We start from the raw sequence: 14,939 nt of genomic DNA, 5'->3' as shown, positions 1-14,939 counted from the left end.
TATTAACGAATGTGATTGCACTTTAGTTTACATATTTAAATGTTCAGATATTAAGATTTGAATGAGGCAAAAAAACATGCTTTTTCTCTCAAATATATTGTTATAATCACTTGTTTCGGGTGTACTGTAATTATTTTCTGTATAAAAATTAATTTGGTGTTCAAAAAGTCTTTTTTTCAAACGTGAGTCTTGAAAAAGAGGGGGTCATTTTATAATCAGGGTCGTCTTATATTGGGGCTACGTTTTGAAATACGCTGGTATTGAATTGACATTTGTTATTGTTAATGTGAAGACAGATTTCTAACATTTTTGTTTATTTGTTTACCCTTTATAGCACATTTAAACTACCATTGACAGTGCTACACGTCCAATCCATTTTGACTGGGAAAGGCTGGTAGCGATCAATCAAAATGGATCTAGCAGTCGATAGCATTGAAAGATGAGCATTCAAAACCACTCCTCCCAGATTAAATGAATTGATCATTGATTGTTGTCTATGATAGCTATTGAGTTTGTAATACTATTGGGGCCATAACCAGAATGTTTTGAATTTGAATTTGTTTTTATTCATTTTCATTGAAGTCATATTATTTTAGAAAAAATATATTTCTTATTTCATAAATTCATAAAGGCTTATATATAAAATAATGATTAATAATTAAAATAATAATATAATTGACCTTTATATTACCTTTATCCATTATCTACAACTTAATCTGGGGTCGAGTCACATGGCCAGCAGCTTCAGCAGGGAAGCTCAGACTTCCCTGTCCCCAGCCACTTCAACCAGCTCCTCCGGCTGGATCCCAAGGCGTTCCCAAGCCAGCTGAGGGACAACGTTGCGTGTCCTGGGTCATCCCCGAGGTCTCCCGACGGTGGGACATGCCCGGAACACCTCTTCAGGGAGGCGTCCAGGAGGCATCTGAACCAATGCCCGAGCCAGCTCAGCTGGCTCCACTCAATGCGGAGCAGTAGCGGCTCAACCCTGAGTCCCTCCCGGATGACCAAACTTCTCACCCTATCTCTAAGAGAGAGCCCGCACACCCTGTGGAGGAAACTCATTTTGGCTGCTTGTATCCGGGATCTTGTTCTTTCGGTCACGATCCACAGCTTGTGACCATAGGTGAGGGTTGGAACGTAGAGCGATTGGTAAATCGAGAGCTAATTGAGACCTGTGTCCACATATGTGGACATCACATTTAGGTCCATGTTGGCCACAGTTGTATCCCAAATGTTGATACTGTGGGTGACGTAACCCAAAATGTGATGTCCACCTAGATGGGTGTAAGGTCTCTGTGGGGTTAAACTGAGCATTTAGACCAGCTTTATCAAAAACTCACCTTGTTCTAGTTCCTAAGGAGGAAACTAACTAAAATTGCGTCTCTCTTATTTGTGGACGAATAAGAATGAAATTTTGCTGAAATAATATTGTTTTTGTCTCGTGGCTGACAAGAATAATTAATTGCAGAATTCAAATGGATATATCTCTGTTATTCGTAGATGGATCACAACAATGGCATTTTGTAGGAATATTCTTGGGATGTATACTGAAATGGTCACTTCTTTGTTCCTTACGGTATCCACCACACGGTGGCGTCTTTTAATTCATGTTCGTGTTCTTCAGTTGCTGCTCACTTTTTGGTGGAGTCAATTGTGACTGCGTGTGCGTGGTCCGTTGCACTCCCGAGTGACGAGTGGTTGAGTTGTATTTATTTATTTTTTGTGTAATAAAAGTGCATAAGTGGAAGTCTGTTCCCTTTTTTTACTTTTTATGCACGCATCCTGCCCTGTCCTGCCGCGTAACGCATGGCGTGTCTACAGCCATACACAGCTGAAGTTGAACCAGAAAGGGATGTATACGCATTGATCTTTAAAGGCAGAGAGCTGTTTTCGGCTAAGAAGTCATTAATTAGATCAATTCATCGCAGGATTAAATTTGTAACACCACCATTATTCGTGGATGGATCAGAATAAAATTTGGTTGTTTACCATGCATATACTGTTCGATAGATGTACGCATCGGTTCTCAGAACACTATTTCAATTTTTTTGTTTCGGTTCTCAGAACACTGTTTCAATTTTTTTGTTTCAGGGCTGATTAGTCTCAGTCATTAATTGCGGACTTATTGTTGCCTGTAGGTTGCAAGTTAGCCACTAGAAGGAGTTGCGTGGTCATAGTTCATTTTGAACCTTTTTTGTTTTTAATTGAATAAAATAACTTGCCGTATAAAGGGTTAAGTATAGGAGCAAATGAAAATAAAAGATACTTCCAATCGAATGCAGACCCTCAAAAGTCAACATAATATTAATAATTAATAATATTATAAAATTATGTAAAAATATAATAATATGTAAAGTACATAATATTACACAAAACAAAAGTGAGTTTTGATATGCCACTCAATTGAGCAGTATTATCCATATTGTACAGGGTGATGCGCCATTCTATTTGCATAAATTTAACAGATGAGTGTGTCCCAATAATTGATCAAATGTTTTAAGTATAGTTAAATAAACATTGTCAATACGTATATGGAGGAAAACACTCAGGTGACTTGAAGTTCTGCTCTGAGACCTCCAATTTGGCCAAATTTCCAAATTGTCCAATATTCATATGTGATACATCATTGGAAAGCTTAAAAGTCTCAATTTTCAGGAGAAAGAAAATTTTTGAACAGGAGAGCATTTAAAAATTTTTTTTTTTTGAACAGCAAAATCCTAACTGGAGGTGAGAGCACGCGAGAGCATAATTAAAGATGCCATAATTTTAACGAGATATTATCGCCTACTTAAATTGTTTCGATCCAAAAACTCCATTTAGCATGTATCATCGACTGTCAAGACACAGAAGTGAATGGCGACAGCCGGATTTTTGGGGGATTTTATAGGTGAAACATGGTAATATAACAAGGGCCGCGATGCAGAAATCGCAGACATCAAGGAGTGGTCGAGTTCTTTTTCATATATTTACTGTTTTAAATGTTTTTTTTTTTTTCATTTTTTCTTTGTTTGAATCGATTATTTATCATCTAACATATCGGGGAAAAGGCAACAGTAACAAAAAAATAAAATTAAGCCATAGTTATGAGGTAGATATCCGTGACTTATTTCCCGACACCATTTTTTTCACTGTGACGTAATTTGTTTAAAAGTTTAAAATATGTGAGTGAATATTTTTTTAAAGTCGTTTTTTTAACGAAATATCAGACATCAATTAATGATTCCAAGCTAAAAATGATAGACATTTTGAATAATTACTTCTTTTTATGGCTGGGTTGAAACAGAAGCGGTTGCGTGACATCTGTAAACGTGGGTTTCCAGGGTAAAACAGACAAATTTAAAATAGTTCGGGGGCTTAATGTGCCATTAATCTGCTATGGCAGCATATAGACATATTGTTCTACCAAACACAACAGTTCTTTTGGCTTAAAATACAGCAGTTTATTTTAAAGAGGGGTGCAAGAGCAGAAACTGCTTTTTCTGTCTTGCCTGAGTTTTCCGTCATACATATTTTAAAAATAAACTTGTCTTTAAAATTGAGAAACGCCTTTTTATTCAGTTTTGTCTCGAACGTATTTAAATTGCAGAATTGTGCTTTTTAAAAAGTAATCATTATTTTGGTTAATACTCGTGGTCAGATGTAAAGTGTGACTAAACTGTGTAATCTGACTGTATCGCCCCCTAATCTTGTTCGCCTTGCCTTTAACTTGAAAGGAAACTTTTCAAACCGGACTTCCAAGCCACCTCTCAGCAGGGGCTCCCTTCGTCTTCCCGACTGCGTGCCTTTTACTACCACAGCTTGGAAAGAGCTTTTCAACGGCCTTAACTTGGGACTTGACTCGGGCTGGACGAGGAGGAAAGAAAGAATTATGAAGGGGAGGGACCCTCGCTCCGGGCTGATGGAGCCTGACATGAGATAGCAGCGCACGGCCCATTTTAGGACAAACGATGATCTTCTCCTGGATGACATGACCGCTATATGACATAGCAAGCTTGGATGTACAGACGCTGAGCAAGACGCGCTCCTTATTAACAAACTACAAGACACACACATATATATATTGTTTTACTCCGGGAGACGATGTTGACGCACAGCAACGGTAAGATCGGTGGACATGTTGGGTTTCCCGTAGTAGCGATTTCCAATGTCATCTTTCGTAAATACCAATATTTATAGGGAACTTAATTTTATTCCTGAATCGGTGAAATCAAAGTTCGACTCCAGAAAAGCCAACAAAACTGCTCCAAAGTAATAATAACAACAATAATTTAAGTTGCAATTCTTATGCATGGTGAGTCAACATTTGTTTTCTACATGGTAAAATTTTGAACTATTATAAGACCTCCAAAGTCGAACAAACCAAATGTGTCAACAAATCTCGTGAGACTTCAGCTCAGTGACAATTCTGAGGTTCAACTTATTAATATTTTGCTTTTTGTATGTTTGCCCCCTTCAAAACCCACGGGAGATGATAACAATTGGACTCAAAGTGGAATATGAATATGAATCCTCTTTCAAAAAGCAGAACATTTGGGTCAAATTAGATGATTCATATACCTCTTCGGAATGTATTTCATCATACATGTATCAGTTTCATAGATTTGACCCAGGTTTATATGTTTTGTGGTGAAGGGTCACGTGTTCTTGCAATTAAATGCAACTTTTCTGGTTGTTGTTGTTGCGATTTCTTTGGCTTTCTTATTATTTTTTCTTAGCAGTGATGACAAAAAGTATGATGATAACTCCCATGAATGCAACATACAAACCATTGGAAATAATCTGGCCATTTAGTAAAATGTATACAGTATTTACAATTAAAACTCAATCATCAATTACATACACGCATGGCATGTAGCTGAATGTAAATAACTTTGCCTGTTGACCAATAGCATATTTAATTTCCATTCTTAATTTTCTATTTCACAACCAACAGTGTTGCCTGAATCAACTTCTTAAACAGGCTGAAGTACGTTCAAATGAAGTACGTTATACCCCAAATGAATGCCAAAGGCTACTTGCCCACAGAAATACCACACACAAATTGAAATGCTATATTACTTTCAGCAATATCTAAAAGACTATTACTCTTATCACTCAGTTTCCTTGCAATTATGTTCCTTTTTTCCCGTTTTCAAAATGTGAGAAGTTTATTACATATATATTGTATCGTAGTACAATTTTTTGTGTGTTTTAAAAACATACTTTTACGATCGTGAAGACTGTCAAAATATTACTAGAACATTGCCGATAGGCAGTGATTCTCACTGAGGCACGAGTATTCAACTTCAAAAAGTACATGATATTACAAAAAAATAAAATAAAAATGCAGGACTGTACATTTGTTAATTACTGTTAAATTTCATTTGTCTGTTTTGTGCAATATATTTGCATTTGTATTCTTTTAAATCTGTAGGTATCATTTTTGCCTGTTGTATAAAGTACATTTTAACTTCATTTGAACTAATATTTTTTTACAAATACAGTGTTTAGGTTCACACTGTGCGATATGTTACAGGATTAGAAAAATATAAATTAAGTATACTCTTTGAGAATAAAACCTTTACCTCAATTTGGGTGTTCTGCTGGGACTACTATGAGATTGTGTTACAATGATGGTGGTACCTGAAGAGAATTTTTAGGTGGTACTTGGTGTAAAAAGGTTTGAGACCCACCGCCACAGAGTTGCAAAATTAGAGGATCTATGAACTCAACAGTTTAGGCATGAAACTCACTTTACATAGTTTCCTAAATTTGTCTTGAAATTAGATTTCCATCATTGCTTCTGAGAACTATGCATTTGACTTTTCTGCCCCAGTAAAATAGTTTCCCAAACTTCAGGCAGAATTAAGGGCTGCGGCAATTTTTAAAAAAAACTTGACCCCTATCGTCAGCATAGATTTTTAAAAACTATTTCACGAATCATCAAGCAGGCACAAAATGTCTTAGCAAATAGCTTTAGATTAGTTTGTTGACATGAAGTCACGTATGTTGTGTTTTTACTTCCAATATTTAAATATGTCACTCCAACCGTATAATACTTAACCCCTGCTGTAAAGGTTTTTTTTCTTTTGTACTATTATTTACACTACTAAGAAATGCAACACAAAATCATTCAAGAGTAAAATGTATTTGTATTCCAAGTGTACTTGTGTATTGTTCACAGGTGGGTACCAGATACGGTACGAGAGAAACGTGTTAAATTTGTGGCTTGTAAAAGACTTGACTGGCTGAGGCATTTTTAAAGAGGGAGGTGAGGACATTGCGGTTGAGCTCAGAAAGGCTTTCTTTCTTCCAACTATTCGTCTTTTAGGGACAACACAAGTCGAATCCACCCTAATGTTCTCTCTGCAGCTGGTGATTTACATCTTTGTTGAGTTTGCCTTTGTCAGTGTTGTGCATCCTAAAGAGGGCTAGGCATCTTTAGAAAGTTAGCAGTGCGTTAGTTTAGGTGAACAAAATCTGAGTTTGGTGATTGTTAATAACTGCTATGTTGTGCCCCACTAGGTGCAGTCATGTGGCAGACCATTCCTATTTGCTGTGCCCTGTTTGCACTGTATGCTGCGGCACCACCCGCACACATCAACCGCCTGGCGTTGTTCCCTGACAAGAGTGCCTGGTGCGAGGCCAAGAACATCACGCAGATAGTCGGGCACACTGGATGTCAGCCTCGATCTATTCAAAACAGGTCAGAGTGAGCCCCCTCCTCCCCTCTGTGTCCTTGCTTGCCTCTATCTGATGATCTTTTCATACAATTTAAAACAACTCATCTTTTGGTGTCTTCCCAAGCTGAGGTATACCAATAACAAGCAAAAAACAAACAAACAAACAAAAGAACAAACAAACAAACACAAAAAGTTAATTTCTCTCAAATTTAAGTGATTTTGCATGTTGTATTTTGCAAGCACAAGCACATTGTCTTTTAGTGGATTGCTCATCCTTCAAATAAAACTGCTTGTCGGGAAAGCCAGCAAAATGCTATTAAAAAATCATTTGTAATATGTTAGCCATTTACCACATGCAGTGACATTGTTGTATAAAAATGATTGAGCGGCACCAAATACAATGTTTAGGTAGGTTACATACCAGGAAAAATACAACATTCCCATACTGGCTGACAAACACCATTTGTAAATCATTACAAAATTTCATGACTGAATCAAAATTGTATTTATAAAGTGCCTTCGTAAATACTTGGGGCATATTTATGCATTTTTGAAACAATGTTACCGGAAATTTGTTTCACAAGAGCTGTCATGTAAAATTTGTTCATTGGTATATTATTTCTCAACAAAAGAGTTTTGTCTTACATTGCCTTAATTTCAGCCTCAAGCCGAAAACAGTTTACATGCGGCTCATCGTCAACTGAAATACAGCTGTGGTTCACAGGCCTCATCTATACCTTCCAAAATGAAGTCATAACAATCACAATTTAGTTTTGAAAGCTTTAGACAACATAACAATCACACTCATGTAGTCAAAACGACTGGCCTCTTGACCCTCGAGGTTGCAAAACAGGACAGTGACTAATATTTAAAATGGTACATACAAATGCAATAAAGAAATTAATAAAATGAGCTTCTGTAAATAAGTATTCTTTGTCGAGTTTTGTGCTTAAATCATACATCATTTCTTTGTAAAGTTAGTTTTGTCATTGCAATTTATCTGACTGGTGATTGCAACAAAATATGTTATTGCTATTGAATATTAGAAAACACTGAAGAAAAAAACCTAAACACAATTCATTATATACTAGGGCTGTCAAACGATTAAAATTTTAATCAAGTTAATCACAGCTTAAAAATTAATTAATCAAAATTAATCGCAATTCAAACCATCCATAAAATATGCCATATTTTTCTGTAAATTATTGTTGGAATGGAAAGATAAGACACAAGACGGATATATACATTCAACATACTGTACATAAGTACTGTATTTGTTTATTATAACAATAAATCAATAAGATGGCATTAACATTAACATTCTGTTAAAGCGATCCATGGATAGAAAGACTTGTAGTTATTAAAAGATAAATGTTAGTACAAGTTATAGAAATTTTATATTAAAACCCCTCTTAATGTTTTCGTTTTAATAAATTTGTAAAATTTTCTATCAAAAAATAAACTAGTAGGTCGCCATTGTTGATGTCAATAATTACACAATTCTCATGGTCATAAAATCAGTCACACCCAAGCGCCAGCAGAGGGCGCCAAAACTCCAAAAAACACAAGTAACAATTGCACATGAACCTGTGCTCTCATTTTAATGTTTGAGCGGGGCATGTGCGTTAATTGCGTCAAATATTTTAAAGCGATGAATTAAAAAAAAAAATTATCGCCCGTTAACGCGATAATTTTGACAGCCCTATTATATACACAATATGTACAATATACAGAAAGTATCAAGATACTATGTAACAGTGGTTCTCAAACACCCCCAGATACCAAAGCTTTCTGTTTTATTATTATTATTATTTTTAATTATTATTAAATACTAAAAATACTAATGGTACAACGCTCCAAATTTTATAATAATAACCAAGATTGAAATAAAGTATTATCAGCAGGCTCAGGGGTTTATCAAAAACAAGTAATTCCTAAAAAGTATGTTACAATTGTAATGCCGACCACTGTGACATGCGCAGTTTGAACATTTAAACTTTGCTTTAATAAAGAAAAAAAAGAAAAACCTATACCTACACACTGATGCAAGCAACATTTTTGTATAAATTGTACCCAGATAAAATTAAACTCAAGGAACAATTTAGGGGTTACACTGCTTAATGCCCATAGTCAGCTGGGATAGGCTTCAACACCCACACCCCTTGTGATGATAAGCTCTACAGTTAATGAATAAATGAAAGATACAGTATATTGTCTGTAGCACAGTTGTTAGGAATCACTACCTTACCTGATACCCCTAGAATATATTCCAATCTCTATCTGTAAATGACTGCATATTTACAAAAAAAACAAAAAAAAACTACTACGATTTCTAAACTATTACTAAATGCTCTTGCCCTCACTTTCAAGTTCAATTTAGATTTGAAACCACTTTTTGACATTTGTTTGGTGTTGTATTACATCTACATGGAAAGAAGTTTCGGTTGACTGCATCCTCATTTGGAACAAAAAGACGGGCAGGTAGTCTGTCCACCCTCCCTTGAGTGTGGTTTTATCTCTTAATTGATATACAGGTAAACCAGCAACGCTTTAGCAGATGAACCAATGTCAGAGCCTTATTAGTCCATCACCCAAAGTCCCTGGTATCTTTACATTGATTAACATACATGACAGTAAGTTAGATCTCATTTCTGCACAAGTCACAACGAGAGTTAGCTGATAATATCGAGTGATAAAAGCATTTCAAAATGAAACTGGACAATAATCGCCATCATTTTTTCATTATTGGTTTTCGGCCGATATGCATATGGCTGTGCTGTCATGTCCAGTTATTGTTTATTTTCATCCCCTTCAGGTTTAATTACTTTTGATAAGTTCCAGCACTTGCTGCTGACGTAATCATGTGTCGATGCGAGCTCATTGCAAATAAAGAGAGCTAAATAGACAAGCTAACGTCTGCAGTTATTTTACCATAGTAGTTCTTGCCATCTCATCACGTTGTTTGTCAGGTAGTCCTCAAGTTAAGACTTACCCAACTTACGTGATTTCGATTTTACGACGTCGGAGTCTTGTCCGCAATTTTGTCTTCATTCTTTATTTTAATTGTTTTTTTTTTTAGTTATGTAACAGTAGCCCCTTTCAGACTTATATCCCGCTAAATTCCAGTGTAATGTGACGTGTGATTTATCCATTGAATAGCTTTCAGGCATGGGGAGATTTACCGGGAATTACTCAGGTTGGACACTTTCAGACTTGTGCCGTGGTGGTGACTCAGCGGACAATGTCCGTGTCAGAATTGCTTTCAGACATAAAAGCTACCCGTTTAAATCCCGGGAATTTAGCGTATGACTGAAAGGGGCTAGTGTCTTATCCAGTAACTTCTCAGCATTGATGATGAGTACAGTATCTTATTTTTTACTTTATTTTATCAATATGACGTATAATACATGTTTTTGGACAGTTATTTTGTGATTTAGGGGGTAATTACGGGTACTTAAAGGGTTAAATCCGAGTTACACGGAAATTCGGGTTACGATGCCAGTCAAGGAACGGAACTCATTCGTAACCATGAGACTACCTGTACGAGCAGTGTTTGTAAGTTATATTCTTCCTTTATTTGGTATTCATGAGTGTTGTGTAGTACATTATATTGGAAATGTGTATAGTTCCTATTGTTTGCATTTGTGGTAAATGTGGTTACATTATTTCATTGCTTGCAAGCTGCACTACCAGTTGCTATTCAAATTGACATGTGGTGTATACTTTGCTATATTTTGTGATGTTCTCTCATAATATTTACACAACATCTTGTCAAGAGAAAGATGACCACAGCAAAGCTAATTCAACTTTACTCCAGCGTCTGACTTCTCTTTAGAACTCGATTTGTTCGCTATCTGTCCATTTGTGTACCCACACACATATCGATGACAGAATAAGTGCCTTATCTGCACTTGGCATTGCACTTGATAAAAAAAAACTGATGTTTGTACTATTTTGATTTCAACAATAAATATAGTTGTGCAATACAAGCACTTTTTCCATAACTCAGTTGAAGTTGTTTTCTTATTTTTCACAGAATGTTTGTTTGGAAAACCTTGAAGTTGTTACATTTATTATTAGTAAAGCATCCCGTGGGGCATCACAATACAATTACCCATTATACAGTGGGGCAAATAAGTATTGAGTCAACCACCAATTGTGCAAATTCTCCTACTTGAAAAATTAGAGAGGCCTGTAATTGTCAACATGGGTAAACCTCAACCATGAGAGACTGTGGAAAAAAAAAAACAGAAAATCACATTGCTTGATTTTTAAAGAACTTATTTCCAGACTAGAGTGGAAAATAAGTATTTTGTCACCTACAAACAAGCAAGATTTCTGGCTGTCAAAGAGGTCTAACTTCTTCCAACGAGGTCTAACGAGGCTCCACCCGTTACCTGTATTAATGGCACCTGTTTTAACTCATTATCGGTATAAAAGACACCTGTCCACAACATCAGTCAGTCACGCTCCAAACTCCACTATGGCCAAGACCAAAGAGCTGTCGAAGGACACCAGGGACAAAATTGTACACCTGCACCAGGCTGGGAACTTACTGAATCTGCAATAGGTAAAACGCTTGGTGTAAAGAAATCAACTGTGGGAGCAATTATTAGAAAATGGAAGACAAACAAGACCAGTGATAATCTCCCTCGATCTGGGGCTCCATGCAAGATCTCACCCCATGGCATCAAAATGATAACAAGAAAGGTGAGCAATAATCCCAGAACCACACGGGGGGACCTTGTGAATGACCTACAGAGAGCTAGGACCACAGTAACAAAGGCTACTATCAGTAACACAATGCGCCGCCAGGGACTCAAATCCTGCACTGCCAGACGTGTCCCCCTGCTGAAGCCAGTACACGTCCAGGCCCGTCTGCGATTCGCTAGAGAGCATTTGGATGATCCAGAAAAGGACTGGGAGAATGTGCTATGGTCAGATGAAACCAAAATAGAACTTTTTGGTAGAAACACAGGTTCTCTTGTTTGGAGAAAAAAGAATACTGAATTGCACCATACCCACTGTGAAGGATGGGGATGGAAACATCATGCTTTGGGGCTGTTTTTCTGCAAAGCAAACAGGACGACTGATCTGTGTAAAGGAAAGAATGAATGGGGCCATTTATCGAGAGATTTTGAGTTCCATCAGCAAGGGCATTGAAGATGAGACATGGCTGGGCTTTTCAGCATGACAATGATCCCAAACACACAGCCAGGGCAACAAAGGAGTGGCTTCGTAAGAAGCATTTCAAGGTCCTGGAAGGGCCTAGCCAGTCTCCAGATCTCAACCCCATAGAAAATCTGTGGAGGGAGTTGAAAGTCCGTGTTGCCCAACGACAGCCCCAAAACATCACTGCTCTAGAGGAGATCTGCATGGAGGAATGGGCCAAAATACCAGCAACAGCGTGTGAAAAGCTTGTGAAGAGTTACAGAAAATGTTTGGCCTCCGTTATTGCCAACAAAGGGTACATAACAAAGTATTGGGATGAACTTTTGGTATTGACCAAATACTTATTTTCCACCATGATTTGCAAATAAATTATTTAAAAATCAACCAAATGTGATTTTCAGTTTTTTTTTCCCACATTCTGTCTCTCATGGTTGAGGCTTACCCATGTTGATAATTACAGGCCTCTCTATTATTTTCAAGTGGGAAAAATTGCACGATTAGTGGTTGACTAAATACTTATTTTCCCCACTGTATGTTAAGTCCACGACCGCATGTATTGGTATCGGATTTATATCGGTATCAGATTTTTGGAGTTGGACAATACTGGTTAGAAAGTACTTATCGGACATCTCTATTCACAACTTTTGCGACCCATCCAAACTTGTCAACCAGTTCAAAACACCAGCAATATAATAAAGTAACATTTTCCCCTCCATGATGTCATATTATGTGATGGTCTATGTCCTCTTTGCAGAGCTTGTCTGGGCCAGTGTTTCAGCTACAGCGTCCCCAACACGTTTCCACAGTCAACGGAGTCACTGGTTCACTGTGACTCCTGCATGCCAGCCCAGACTCAGTGGGAAGTGGTAAGAGTTATTGCATGTTTTTTAGCTCACGTAACAAAACTTTTGGTCCACGAATGAGTTCATTACTCACAAAGAAGGCCGCTGTACAAAAAGGGTGCATTTGTTCCTGTGCTTGTTGACAATGGGAATACAGGGTTTTACACTTGTCTACAGTTTTAGCTCCGAAATAGGAATCCTGTCTTACGAAAACAAAGGCTTTGGAGTAACAACTATGGAGGGCTGCCTTGTAGACCAAGCGGGTGGGGGTACAGGTGAGGTCACGTACACATGTTGCAGTGGAAAATATTGCGTTTCTTCAGAGGAGGCAGTTACCTGATAAAGTAGTCACTTTGGTCTTCGTCCACTCTGTGTGTCAGTATGTGTGTGTTTGTTTGAGAGCAAGAGAGCGATTCGAACTCAAATCACTTTTAATCATCTTCAAGTGGATGTTTGTTTTCGTGGTTATGATTATTGTTGCATGTCTTTAACTGGAGCTGGAAATAACAAAGTCAGATCTCATGAAAGAGGACACCACTCACAGTTTTGGCCCTTTGGCGCTCCTACTAGAGCTTGACAAAACTGCTGAGTGATCATTTTCAATGCACAGTGCAAACAGTGAAAGGAGGTTGCGTGAGGTCTGGAGCACGAGTTTAGCTTTTGGTAATTATACAGTACAGTGGGAACTTCCAAAGTCAAACATCTCAAAGGTTGTCAGATTTGGGCTTATTTGTCTCATTTTGAACATACATATCAAAATACTGTACATGTAATTGATCAAGTATCTGTCCCCCTCCCTCAAAAAGGATAAGCGGTGATGTTCTGTATATGTTTATCAATGCAAAGGTTACTCTGGAGTGCCCAGGGAATGAAGAGACTCCTCATGTGGACAAGCTAGTGGAGAGGATCTTCCAATGCAGCTGCCAGTCCTGCGGCAAGGAAGGCACCCAGGAGGGTGCAATGATGCAACTGTATCCAACTGACAACCACCTGGACCCCCAATCTTTACCTGACACCCAAAGCAAGACTCATCCACCCACACACTCTAAGCATGGCCACACACACGCAGGGCATCACGCTCTTCCACACACGTCAGACGGCGGATAGGTGCCTGCCGCTGTACCGTCGTCTACTTCGCATCCTTGTTAATGGGTAGTTTTGCAGAAGCACTTTGAAGATGCGGATTTCACGTTGTGTTAAAAGCTTCAAACACATTTACAAATTCCTTTTATCTATTGTTAATACTGTTAATTCATGTCCTAATTAACACAAGAGCCTATAAATGCACTGCTTTTGTTTACTGATAAAACATTGTGTGCATATGTGTATCCAGACACAACCATAGTTTGTTTATGAACTGCGGTATCTGCCCTTTATCTGCAATGACTCCAATAAATTCTGTTATTGTTTTAGTTGCACTTGATTTATTTTGTTTGCTATGTGGGACCAAACAACCCTATAACAACTCCAGGAGAATTATATTGCAAATAGGTTTGAATAAAACTTACCTGTTTAATAATTCATTCATTCATTCATTTTCCATGCCGCTTTTTATGAAAGGTAAATAAATACCTCTTATACTCCTTTACTTTCCATTTTAATATATCGCCATCTCATTAGTTTTCCACGAGGAGGCGCTCATACGTTTAAAAAAAAGATGGTTTGAGGCGCTGCAGCACCGCGGGCAGTTTTGAATTGGGTCCCATTATTTAAAAACACACAAATGGGCCTGGTTATTAATACGGAAGAAGAAAAAAAAATGTACTGTACATGTAAAATAGATGTGTTCAAACTACACTATGTAAAAACGGTGATTTTATCATTTTTCTTATTATGTACAATATATCAATAAACAATTTAAAAATCAGATACATAATCTAAAAGACTGTGTGTTAATCCATACAGACACAATTTTCAGCTATTAATTTAGATGAGTTTCTCTGTCAGTCATTCTGTGGTTAACAGATTGTTAAAGGAAGAATGATTCAAAGGCACCAATCTATTCCACTTTGTCCACTCCAAAAAAGTTTAGAAGAAAAATACAGTAGTCTTAATACGCAACAGTAAAACATATACAATATATATAAAAGCTCAACAGTAAAACATATCCTGTATTTTAAGCCAAAAGAACTGTTGTGTTTGAGAGAACAATATGTCTATATGCTGGCATAGCAGTTTCATGGCGCATTAAGCCCCTGAACTATTTTAAATTTGTCCATTTTACCCTGGAGACCCCTGTTTACAGACACCACGCAACCTCTTC

The 14,939-nt window shown here is 37.4% G+C and overlaps 1 protein-coding gene across 1 annotated transcript; it reads left to right on the top strand.

The window, feature by feature from the left end:
- The first annotated feature begins 3,741 nt into the window (after positions 1-3,741).
- nbl1 (NBL1, DAN family BMP antagonist) lies at positions 3,742-14,088 on the top strand. The gene is made up of 4 exons (XM_057846509.1): positions 3,742-4,099; positions 6,505-6,685; positions 12,589-12,700; positions 13,523-14,088. Exons 1-4 carry the CDS (start codon positions 4,081-4,083, stop codon positions 13,781-13,783), a joined length of 573 nt encoding a protein of 190 aa, XP_057702492.1. The 5' UTR covers positions 3,742-4,080; the 3' UTR covers positions 13,784-14,088.
- Positions 14,089-14,939: the final 851 nt, after the last annotated feature.

Source organism: Corythoichthys intestinalis, chromosome 9, assembly GCF_030265065.1.
Source record: "Corythoichthys intestinalis isolate RoL2023-P3 chromosome 9, ASM3026506v1, whole genome shotgun sequence".
Taxonomy (NCBI): Eukaryota; Metazoa; Chordata; class Actinopteri; order Syngnathiformes; family Syngnathidae; genus Corythoichthys; species Corythoichthys intestinalis.
This window is presented reverse-complemented; position numbering and strand designations above follow the sequence as displayed.

What these genes read in the sequence shown, in the direction of transcription:
- nbl1 (XM_057846509.1), top strand. An exon ending in CCTCGATCTATTCAAAACAG is followed by an intron (nt 6,686 to 12,588) that starts GTCAGAGTGAGC and finishes TCCTCTTTGCAG; the next exon opens with AGCTTGTCTGGGCCAGTGTT. An exon ending in CCCAGACTCAGTGGGAAGTG is followed by an intron (nt 12,701 to 13,522) that starts GTAAGAGTTATT and finishes ATCAATGCAAAG; the next exon opens with GTTACTCTGGAGTGCCCAGG.